General features: G+C 40.2%; 1 protein-coding gene across 1 annotated transcript in view; it reads right to left on the minus strand.

Moving 5' to 3' along the window:
- Positions 1 to 12,941, minus strand: part of LOC126457273 (general transcription factor 3C polypeptide 1) — a 368,859-nt gene that overhangs the window by 83,274 nt on the left and 272,644 nt on the right. The window contains exon 24 of the mRNA XM_050093437.1: positions 8,077 to 8,285. Within this exon, the coding sequence (XP_049949394.1) occupies positions 8,077 to 8,285 (209 nt within the window). The remainder of the gene's footprint in view (positions 1 to 8,076; positions 8,286 to 12,941) is intronic.

Genomic DNA, 12,941 nt, shown 5'->3' on the forward strand with positions numbered 1-12,941 from the left:
ACAGATCCTTCTGCAGCCATATAACGTATTCACAGCTCCATGTCCCACATCTACACTGTCCATCCAATAAGTTCCACGACTGATTTTATTCCTGGTATGTAAACAACATCAGTGCAGTGACAACTGAACTAACAACTGTAAACAACAAATGTGAACAGGCAATGTTAAGTACTAGGCATGTGGCTTTAGTGTGTCAACACTGTTGAGTCACAAATTGCAATGGAGCACCAAACTGAACATCTCTAAATTAACTGTTCAAGACAGTCTCCAGAACTGTTTTGAAGAAGAGAGAAATTTGTTCAAAGTTCGTCCTGCACACCTTGAGCCCAAACAAAAACACGTAGCATGGATACCTGCTGGAACTTGACTGAAATGAAAAACGCATAAAATTTTTTCATGGAAAAAATCTACACAGATCACAAAACTTGGTGTTATTGGTATGAATGTACAACAAAACAACACCACCAAGATCAAAGAAGGTGTGAACGTGACATGCGAGCTAAGCAAAATCCCAAAGAAGGAATTTTTTGCAAATTCACATTACTGCTATCATCTGTGGAAATGAGGAAGAATTACAGTACCTTTTGAAAGAAATTAACAGTTTAATGAGAACAGAGGATTGACTAAGAGTAAACCAAAGAAACATAAAAGCATTAAGGAGCAATAGAAATGCTATTATCAACAAACTTAGCACTGAAATTGGGGACCATGAAGCAGATGAAGTGAAAGAATTTTGCTAACTTCAAAGCACAATAATACGTGGCAGACAAAGCGAAGACAATGTAAGGAGCAGACCAGTGCATGCAAAGAGAGCATTCCCCACTAGAAGAAGTCTACTAGCATCAAACATCAGCCTTCATTTGTGAAAGAAATTTCTGAAAGTGCACAGCCAGAGGGCAATTGTATAGGAGGGAACTGTGAACTGTGGGAAAACCATAAAAGAATAGTTTGAGATGTGATTTTACAGGAGGGTGCTGAATATTAAGTGTACTGACAAAATAAAAAATGAAAGAGATTTTCTGCAGAATCAGCAAGGAAAGGAATATGTGGAAAACATTAAATTCAAGAAGGGGCACGATGATGGGATCTGTGTTAAGACATCAGGGAATAACTTGCGTGGCACTAGAGGGAGCTACAGAAGAAACATTTTTAAGAACAGACAGAACTTAGAATATATATAACAAATAATTGAGAATTATATGTGGAAGCGCTACTCTCGAGATGACAAAATTTGCACAGGAGAGGAAAATGAGCTGCATCATAGTTCTTCAATGAAATGTACTATACAACAGTTTTACTGCTATTTCCATCTTTACCGATTTGGAAGTGTGTTAGGAATATAATTATAGATAATGATTTACTTTGATGGATGAGTGCGGTTATGTATCATTTGGCTAAGTTTGTGGTGTACAGGATAGAACAACGCAAGACACTGACTTCCCTTCCTGAAAATCAGTCCAAGATGATTACAAAATTCTACTAATATCAAACGTATCGCCAAAATTTTTGAAAAGCAGCAAAAAGAGTCTATATCATTATGTGTTCTATTAGTGCTGAAAATATAAAAGATACAATAAGAATTTGAAGTAGATATGTGGTTACTTCACAACAACAAATCACCCAGTAATAAAAAATGAGAAAACTAGTAGTCTGTTATCACCAGACCTAGAAATACACTTGCTTCCACAACCAACAAAACAGGTCACTTGTAACTTCTGAAGACTCATGACAGACATCATAAGAAGTTTTACTGGCTAGGATATTCTTCACATACTCTGCAGTGTTACACACAGTCTAGAATATTACCAAATAGTGTGAACCAGAGACAATGATGGATGTTTTACTGCTCTTTTAACAGCACTTGTAAACAGATACTATACTTTTGTATTGGGGAAAATAAATGACAAGAGATGAAGTGTCTCAATAGTTACTTCAAGTACACACACCAATACTGTCAATAACATGATACAAAACACCAGTCCATAACATTCTCTGATCACATAAGGACATTATACACTGATGAGCCACAACACCATGATCACTTGCTTGGTATCTTACTGGTCCACATTTGGAACGAAATACATGATTGATTCTGCATATCGGGGATCCAACAGTTTGTTGGTAGGTTTGAGGAGGTACATGGCATTAGATGTCTATGCACAAGTCATATAATTCATGTAAACAATGGGCTGCTGACCAGCATAAGCAGTGATGGTCTCCAATAGTGACCCAATTGGGTTCCGTACGATTTACGTTAGGCGAATTTGGTCGCCAAGACATCAATGTGAGTTCACTATAATGTACCTCAAATCACTGTAAATGGTTCTGGCTCCAAGAACCCAGACAATTACTCTATGTGATCAAAAGTATCTGGACACTGGCTGAAAATGACTTACAAGTTTGTGGCGCCCTACATCGGTAATGCTGGAATTCAATATGGTGTTGGTCCACCCTTAGCCTTGATGACAGCTTCCACTCTCGCAGGCATACATTCAATCAGGTGCTGGAAGGTTTCTTGGGGAATGGCAGCCCATTCTTCACAGAGTGCTGCAATGAGGATAGGTATCGATGTCAGTCGGTGAGGCCTGGCATGAAGCTGGCGTTCCAAAACATCCCAAAGGTGTTCTGTAAGATTCAGGTCAGGACTCCGTGCAGGCCAGGGATGTTATTGTCATGTAACGACTCTGCCACAGGCTGTACATTATGAACAGATGCTCGATCATCTTGAAAGATGCAATCGCCATCGCTGAATTGCTCTTCAACAGTGGAAAGCAAGAAGATGCTTAAAACATCAATGTAGGCCTGTGCTGTGATAATGCCACACAAAACTACAAGGTGTGCAAGCCCTCCATGAAAAATTTGACCACACCATAACACTGTCGCCTCCAAATTTCACACACACTGGCAGATGACGCTCACTGGGCATTCACCATAACCATACCCTGCCATTGGATCGCCACATTGTGTACTGTGATTAGCCACTCCACACAATATTTTTCCACTGTTCAATTGTCCAATGTTTACACTCCTTATACCAAGCGAGATGGTGTTTGGCATTTACTGGTGTGATGTGTGGCTGCTCGTCTACGAAAACCAAGTTTTCTCACCTCCTGCCTAACTGTCATAGTACTTGCAGTGGATCCTGATGCAGTCTGGAATTCCTGTGTAATAGTCTGGATAGATGTCTGCCTATTACACATTACGAGCCTCTTCAACTGCTGTCAGTCTCTGTCAGTCAACATACGAGGTCATCCTGTACATTTTAGTGCTGCACGTGTCCCTTCACGTTTTCACTTCACTATCACATCGGAAACAGAGAACCTATGGATGTTTAGGAGTGTGAAATCTTGCATACAGACTGTGGTGTCACCGCCAGACACCACTCTTGCTAGGTGGTAGCCTTTAAATCGGCCGCGGTCCATTAGTATACGCCGGACCCGCGTGTCGCCACTGTCAGTGATTGCAGACCAAGCGCCACCACACGGCAGGTCTAGAGAGACTTACTAGCACTCGCCTCAGTTGTACAGCCGACTTAGCCAGAGATGCATCACTGACAACTACGCTCTCATTTGCCGAGACGATAGTTAGCATAGCCTTCAGCTACGTCATTTGCTACGACCTAGCAAGGCGCCATAGCATTTGATATTGAGATTATAACATGTACCGTCAAGAGCGATGTACACCAATTGTGGATTAAAGTTAAGTATTATATCAACTACGTACTTTATTTGCTACTATCAATTCCCTTAACTGTTCCAGACCTCGCCCCAGTCAGCGTGTACTTAAACGCGTGCATTTCGGCCTCCTCTAGCAACACAGTGTTGGCTCTTCTGCCAACACATCACAGACATATGACACAAGTGACACACAGTCACATGACCACCTTCAAAGTCCGTGAGTTCTGCGGAGTGCCCCATTTGGCTCTCTCACGATGTCTAATGACTACTGAGGTCGCTGATATGGAATACCTGACAGTAGGGGCAGCACAATGAACCTAATATGAAACACGTATGTTTTTGGGGGTGTCCAGATACTTTTGATCACATAGTGTATACTGCTGAAAGATGACATCGCTGCTGGGAAAGATATCAAACATGAAAGGATGGAGGTGGTTCGCAGCTGTCAGCATGTCTTCGATTACTACCACAGGTGCCATTAAAGCGCAGAAGGCTGTCTCTCGTAGCATAATACTGCTCCCACCAGCCTGCATCTGTGGCATGCTGCATGTTTTGAGCCACAGTTCACCTTGATGACAGCATTTGTGGAGACGACCATTGACCTTGTGTAGCAAACATGTGATTCATATGAATAACCAACATGTTTCCACTGATTGACAGTTGAATTCCACTGGTCCCATGCCCACCAAAATCGTAACTGACAAAGTCATTAGGTCAGCATTTGAACATACAGGGGTGGTCTGCTGTGGAGCACCATGTTTAGCAATGTACGATGAACGGTGTGCTCCAAAACAGTTGTGTGTGCACCAACATTGTGCTCTTTTAGCAGAGATGCCACGGATCATCACCTACCCTGCTTTACACAGCAGACAAGCCTCCACACCCCACGTTCTGTGAAGAATAGTGGATATCCAACCATTTAATACCTAGTGGTAGTATCACTGTCCTACCTCTTTCCGTAGACGCTCACAACAGTAGCACATGAGCATTCAACCAGCTTTGCCGTTTTCAGTATAGTCATTCACTGGTTTTGCGTAATAATAATGTGGCCTTTCTCAAAGTCACTTATCTCAATGGGTGTCCCATTTGCAACCCATACTAGCTAGCTAGCAGCTAGGGTGATCCCCTGTCCATGTCTGCTCCATTTACATACTTTTGTTAACACATCATGTGCCCACAACACAACCAGGCTGCATCCAACACCACGGTGGGCAGCAGTCATAACACTTTGTCATATCAGTGTATATTATGCTATGAGGTCAAGATGACTGGTATGAGAAGTTCAAGAATACAGGATCGGTTGCTGACCTTCCGAGGTCTGTTCAACCAAGAACCCCAGCAGATAGGGTGGAAGCTGTAAGGCAGTCTTTTCTGTGAAGTCCGAAGAAATCGGTGCGCAGGGCCTCACGTTAATTACAGATGCCAAAAAGCTCTCTCCATGACATTTTACACAAACATTTATTGTTTCGTGCATACAAAGTGCAAATCGTTCAGGCCTTGTTTCCCAATGACAGTACACGTCGATATGACTTTGCGATCGAAATGCTGCCAACGGTCTAGCCTCCACGCTCTCCTGACATAACCCCATTAGACTTCTTTTTATGGGGTTATGTCAAGAACGAGGTCTATCGAACACGTGTATCAGATCTTGAAACCCTGCGGCAATGGATAACTACAGTCGTTGAATCGATACCCCCAGTGATGTTGGCTAATGTGTGGATGGAAATTGAATATCACCTAGATGTGCTATGTGCCACCAAGGGTGCTCATGTGGAAGTTTACTGATGCGTGAAAAAAACTTTGATAGTTTGTAAACAATTAGACACCAGTTTCATATTTGTATCTTACTTCTAGCCTGAGTTATCAATTTATGTAATCAGGGAAAGACTTTTCGGACACCCAGTATAACGTCGTCGTATGGCATATGTGATGCAGCAGGCCCAAATGAGTTCAAATTCTCTGATAATTTTGTTTTAAATATCACTTCAGCCCTCAAAAGCAAAGTAGAGTTTGGCATTCTGTCCCTATACGGTCCAATCGGGTCCATCTGACCACGTCATCTGCTGCAAATGGCATCACGGGATGCGGTAGGGAGGAGCATGTGGTCAGTGAACCACTTTCCGGCCACTGTCAGGTTTCTTGACCTTTAAACCACTACTACTCGGTCAAGTAGCTACTCAGCTGGCCTCACAGGGCTGAGAGCACCCTGTTCCCTTCTCACACCAAGGAAAACTTCCTAGCAGTACTGGGAATCGAACCCGGGTTCCCCGCATGGCAGTATACTGTGCTGACTAGTCAGTTATGCAGACAGACATTGCAGCTCTTAAGGATGACTTACTAACAAAACTCCTAAGACTGTAATTGATACTACAGCAACTCATGCTAGAATTGCTGAAGCTTTCTGACAAAGGTAAAAGGCTGCAACATAAAATACAATACCAGAGAATGCACTGTGAGTAATACCAGAGACGAATCATCAACAAATCAATAAGTGCAATGGTCAAAGATTAAAGTGATGACTTGAAACTCATCAGAGATGAAGTACTAACTTCAATTAACATGGATGGTGGAAGGAAGCAACCATGGCCATTTTAAGAAGCTATGCCTGGAAACATTAGCTTAGAGTTCATGACGACAAGGTCATTACAAATGGAGCACAAGCTTGGATTTAATAAGGATAAGGACGGAAATCACACAGGGCTTTATCTAAGCCACTATTCCAACATTCACTTTAAGTAATTCAGAGAATGGATGAGACAACTAAATCAAGACAACAAATTGGAGATTTATTTGAACCTTTTTCCTATGGAGGAGAGTACATTGTCTCCATCACTGTGGCTTCTAGCTCACTGGAACTACATCAGCATCCATATGAAGTGACTGAGGGGAAATAATGGAAGATGTATTTTTCCACGTAGGGCGTGATTCCATGATTATGAGTCTACAAAAGCAGCACTCACTCAAGAAATGGATCAGTTAGTGGTTGGCAAAAGTTCTTAGCATATCACTGATAATTTATGGTGTCAAATCAATGTTACACAACATTTAGAAAGAATTTAATTCTCACTGTTCCAAATTTATGCAAATAATTAATACTCCAAACGTATTTTAATGCTCAGTATGTATCTCTCTATCCTGATGATTCCTCTGTGAATTGGTAAAGAGTACGATAGGCAACTACTTGTACTATGAGTGTTGCCCAAAAAGTAATGCACTGCATTTTTTTCCTCGACAATTCTTTATTGAACAAAATGAGAATTACACACGCAAAAGAATGGTGCTTTGTCTACACACCCTATTTTCCATGTAATTTCCATTCCATTCTATGGCTTTCCTCCAGTGCGAAACAAGGTCGTGTATGTCCTGTTGGTACCAACCCTTGTCCTGGTAGCAGAGCCAATGCTTCATTGTGTGAATCACTTCCTCATTGTCCTCAAAATCTCTTCCAAAATGGCATCATTTAATGGCCCACAAATGTGGAAGTCCAAGGCAGCTAGGTCAGGGCTGTTAGGTGTGAGAGATGCTGATGGTCTCCCTGGAGCTCCACCGAACCGCCTTCTGATGACCTCACCCTCTGTGCCCAGCGACTAACTGTACTTCTGTTGACATCAGATGCTCCATATACTTTGCACAAGCATTTGTGAATATTCGCCACAGTTTCTTTCTCTGTTGTAAGAAATTCAATGATGGCATGTTGCTTATAACAAACATCACCTACAGACATCATTCTGAAACGATCCTGCAGCTACACTGTCGGTTGGAAGTGACGGAAACTTGGCATGCTGACTCAGGAGACTTCAAATGATACACACACAATGTTTTGCAATCGTAGCATTTTTTCAGCTGAGAAAAAAAAAGTGGTGCATTACTTTCTGGGCACGAAATCCAATGCGCACCTATTACTGTCATCATACTGTGTAGGTCATTTACATAATGTGAACTCTTTGAACAGCAACTTAAAAAGTAGCTTTAAATGATGCAACAAAATCGAAAAATTGACAGTGGTGAATAATCTTTGAAAGATGTGTTTTAAAAGACAGAAATAAGTGAATTATGAGAGCTTTTGCAAGGTGTGTTGTAACGATACCTGAATACTTTTCTTTTTTTGCTTCTGCCTCTGTTCTGCCATTAATGATGGGCAATTGCAATTTGTGTATTGTGTTTCTGAGGCAGGGATTGATAACCATTACAGCATTTGCCTAGATGAGTGTAGCAAATTGCCTAATACCTGCACTTAGACTGTACGGTGTACCAAACCAACAGCTGTTAATCTGATGTACAAATTTGATCTGGATTTGGCTCATCGTTCACATCAAAAATTTAACATACAGCGCACTGAGCTATATGAGTACATTTTCAACAGAACTTAACACCATTTAAATAATTTTGCAACACAAACCTGATAGAGAGCTGGAATGGAGAACATGACAATGGCAGGAAATTTCCTTTTCTCTGTGCCAAATGCATATAATTCTTCTTAAGAGATACTATTTGATCTTCACGGATCTTTTTCATTGCAGATCTGAGCAAATTATCTGGAAACTGTTGGTAAACTTTAAACAGCTGATATGCCCAAGAAGTCTTGTCTTGCACACAGCACAGGGAACTCTGTGGATTAGGAAATAAAATTATCATACAAGAAGTTTATTCCCTTAAAGCATCATTCACTAAGCATGTCAGTGACAACATGTATCATAAAGAGCAAATGGTTTATCACAAGCACACAGAGTGGCATTGTCTTTGTCCTCAGATATCATGGTGATATACACGGTGCTTCAAAAATACTTTTCCAATCTTTGGCGAAAGGTTTCTTACAACACCACTAAAAAAAATTCCCATATAAAAATATATACAAAAATCCTTCTTTTTGAATTAATGATAAAAGTTTATATTCATCAGCTGTGCAGGTATAACTTCACTTATTTATGCATCCATTTGACTCACTGAACCCTAGATGGTGTTATGTTGCCAGGGAGACTTGTTTACATTCATCATTCATCTGTCTTCAAGTGCCCATTGTATACTTGTACTACAGACAGTGAGTTAACTGAAAATGCTCTGTTCGAACATGGCAGGATACTCATTCTGTGAGCAGGTGTGTAAGGCGACAAAAATGGTAATGGACACAAAACCACACAGCTTGTATTAGATGGTGTTTTCAGACTGAAGACAGCTGAGTCATCCAACCTTTGGTACTGTATATCGTCACTTTGCTGGGACACGATCCATGGCACCACAGATGACTGCCCGAGGAAAACCACTTGTTGCTCATATGACTGATAAGGAAGAGCACATTGTACAAGCTTTCGAGGAGGAGCCAGCTATCAAGTTCAGCATGGAAGATAGTCCATGGGCACCTCTTGTACCCGTATCTTCTTCAACTTGTGCAGGCGCTTATGCCTGATGACCACCCACCACAGGAAACACTTTGCTGATCATTTGTCGCACAGATTGCCAATCTGTTGTTTGTCTCTTTGGTTTTGTTTAGAGATGAGGTCATATGAAAGAGATGGAATAACAAATTTCCACAACCAATACGTATGGGACAATAGCAATACTCATGCTAGAGTACAGGCTAGACATCAGCATCAGTTTAAGGTTAATGTACGAGCCTGATCTGTAGGTGACTGTCTGTTAGGGTCATATGTTCTCCCAGCATATCTTATAGGTCCTGTCTGCAGGGACTTCATTCTGAACACTATCTAAGATTTACTAGAGGGTGTGCATCTTTAAATTAGAAGAAACATGTGTTCTTGCATAATGGAGGTCCAGCACATTTCAGTCTCAGTGTTTGAAATGCACTGGCTGGTATCTACTATAACAGATGCATAGGTAAAGGAGGACAGGTCTCATGCCCTGATGTACCTCTGTCCCCAATCTTCTGGATTATTATCTCTGGGGCATCTTAAACAATTGGTCTAGATAGCAGACCACTCATAAGCACACACGCTTCATCACTGTGTTATGGAAGCCTGTGAAACCATTCAAAACTATCAGGACATATTTGAAATAGTGCAACAGTCCATGATTTGACAACAGCATTTATTTTTAGAAGCAAAGAGGACATTCTGAGGATTTATTATGAGTTTATGTAATGAGCACAAATCACTTATACTGTAAACTATCATTATAACTTAAATACGAAGGACTTCCAGATGTATGTTTGTATGAATGTTTGGTGTAAGGAACCTGCCCCCGAAGTTTGCAGAAGTATTTTTGGAACACTGTGTATATGTAAAAGTTTTACTACACTATTTATGAAGTTACACCGGACTGAAACATGAAAATAGTGATTTCTGCAGTGTTCATTATTTTTGAGCCATAAGAATAGACGATAAATAAAGTGTCAAACAATAAATATGAGACCTGAAATTTCTAAAATACCGTTAAACAATGCTAAGTCCAGGATAGAATAGCAGCAATATGAAAAGGATACATTGCTACTCACGAGATGCAGAGAGGCACAATGAAAAGATTGTTAAACACAAAAGTTTCAGACAAAAAGGTCCTTCTTCCAAAATAGAAAACGCGCGCACGTGCTCCCACACGCCCACAAACACACACACACAAACACACACACACACACACACACACACACACACACACACACACACACGGCCTGAGCTTGTGTGTGTGTGTGTTTTCTACTGTGGAAGAAGGACCTTTCCTCCGAAAGCTTAAATGTTTAACAGTATTTTCATTGTGCCTGTCTGCAACTCAACACCTCTTCTATGTGGTGAGTAGCACTATCTTTTTCAGATAATTGCTTGAATACTAAAGAACAATGATTATAATATCTTAACAAAATATCAGCATAACCATATATTTGTTTACATGATGTAATTATACAATATTTCCATTAATACATTTGTTATTGAAGTCCCAAGATGTTTTTGAAATGAGGATGGAAAAATGGTAATCTAATACTGGAAATGTTCATGCGTGTACATTTTTAACTGATACATAAAAATTTCCATTATATGCTACTGCTGCCACAGAAAATTTGTCATAAAATAGGGTACCGGTAAGTGGCATGACTGAGGAGTGGACAATCTTGTTCATATAAAAGGCACAGAAAAAATTGATTCTCCATTTTTATATTTTCAGTGGTGTGTTTTCACATGGATAGGATTACTGATCACTGCATGAATTGTGAACTGTGAAGCTTTTATCAAGAGAGTAGTTGATTTTATTTTGAATATATATTTCCATTTTTATTAATGCTCATTTCTCCATCCATACAGTATGGAGAAAAGCGATCTGATAATGTCAGTAATGTACCATTGTGGAGCTACAGCCATAAAATGACAGCCAATCTGTGATAATCATGAACATGTTTGTGTGTGCCTAGCAGTTTTTTTTTTTTCGTCTGACTAAGCTGCTGCTGTGTTATGCCGTGAGTGTTGTGCTCCACAGCACCTGCTATCACATGCTGAACTGTGCCACAGACAGATATACTAATAACCAGCTAACCAACATGCAATACTGCTTATAGAGCAGTGGGATGCAGTTTTATAGGTGCAAACATATGAAATACTGTACTGAACATTTCTCAAAGAGAAGACTACCAGCAGTCACCAACATTAAGGCTGTGGACCATCAGCTAAGAGAAAAGGCACATTTGCACCCCAAGAGGTCAATAAAGGATGGCAGCAAATAGTGGGGACTCTGGAATTTGATGAAGAGTTATTCCAGCAATCTGAAACAACTGCTTCACCCAGCATAAGAGCAACAGCTTATAACAGACCAAGGTGTAGCAATCCTACTTGTTCTTATATTGCTCCTGGCTTTAATATAATTTTTTCTTTATTTAATGTTGTTTTGTTAATATCACATTTAGTTTGTTGTTACCTACTGAATTGTAAACATTATATTGTAAGTTATTTCATATAACAGTACTATGTACAGTGACTAAGTAACTAAAACCAACTTAAAGCTGTTTGACAGGCAGAACTCGTCTGTGAAAGCATACTGTAAAAGTGTCGTGACTCTGTCAAAACATGCATGCAGTGTTGGTGTTGATATCATCAACATAATGTCTAAATTATTGGAGACAACCTGATCACTGATAGGGAATTTGAGCCAATAAATGTGGAAAGGTCACTACTTAATTTCTGCAGTGTTGTGTTTATCATTAAAAATCTTGTTAGTAAACCAAATTATAACAAAATGGCAGACATCGAAGAGCAGCAACACTACTAGCAAGGCAAAAGCCAAGTCAGTAACACTACAAGCTCATGATCTCTCTGTCACACATCAGCTTGTTTGGAAAATCAGAAAGGAAAATTGTTTACATTCTTCCCACACACAAAAGATCCAGTCCTAGACAGCAGAAGACTGTAAAAGAGCAAATCTCTTTTTGTCCTGGATATCAAGGCATTTTTCCTACTTCATCCTGTTTACAGACAAGGCTGTTTTTACTAGGGAGCAGTATTTAATGTCTACAACCATCACCAGCTGGTGTACTAGAGTCCTGATTACATTCAAGAATAGGGTCAATGGGGAAGGTTTTCAGTGTATGCCTGGGCAGGAATTTTTGGTAGCAACTTGACTGGCCATTTCATTCTATCTCCCTGATTAAGTGGACATAATCATTGACATTTTTTGCAAGAGGAATTACCTACACTGTTCAAAGGCATCGTTTTGCACATACACTGAAGGATATTGTTCCAATGGGATGATGCAGTGCTGCATACCAGCAACAGTTAATAAAATGTCAGACACCGGTCAATACACTTCAAGAGCTGGTCACATTAATTTTCGAGGCAGCAACACCCACGTGCAACATGACAAGAATTTTTGAGATGATGGGTCAATCATCTCTTGAATGTAGTGATGCCAGATAGCGATTTTGGAGCATTTTCTGAAAAATTTTGGAGCATTTTCTGAAAAATATGTGATGTCAGAAAATAGTATTTACTTTCTTTTTCACCAAAGTCTTAGTTCACACTTCAACCTGATGATCTATTGTACTTCACTGTACTCAATTCGACATCATCTACCCTGTTATGACTTTATTATCAAGTTCTTTTTCTCAACCCTGTATAACAATACAACCTGCTTCAGCTGAAGCCAGGTCATGATGAAGAGCCTCAAGTCAATCTTGCAAAAACTGATGACAGAGATTTTGCTATGAAATCCCTACCAGACATAAAAACCTCACATCCAATACTGAGGTGACAAAAGTCAAGGCACGTACACAGATGACGCTAGGATTATGTACATAAGGTATAAAAGAGCAGCACATTGCCAGAACTGCCATTT

The sequence above is a fragment of the Schistocerca serialis genome, chromosome 2 (assembly GCF_023864345.2).
Source record: "Schistocerca serialis cubense isolate TAMUIC-IGC-003099 chromosome 2, iqSchSeri2.2, whole genome shotgun sequence".
In the NCBI taxonomy this organism is placed as follows: Eukaryota; Metazoa; Arthropoda; class Insecta; order Orthoptera; family Acrididae; genus Schistocerca; species Schistocerca serialis.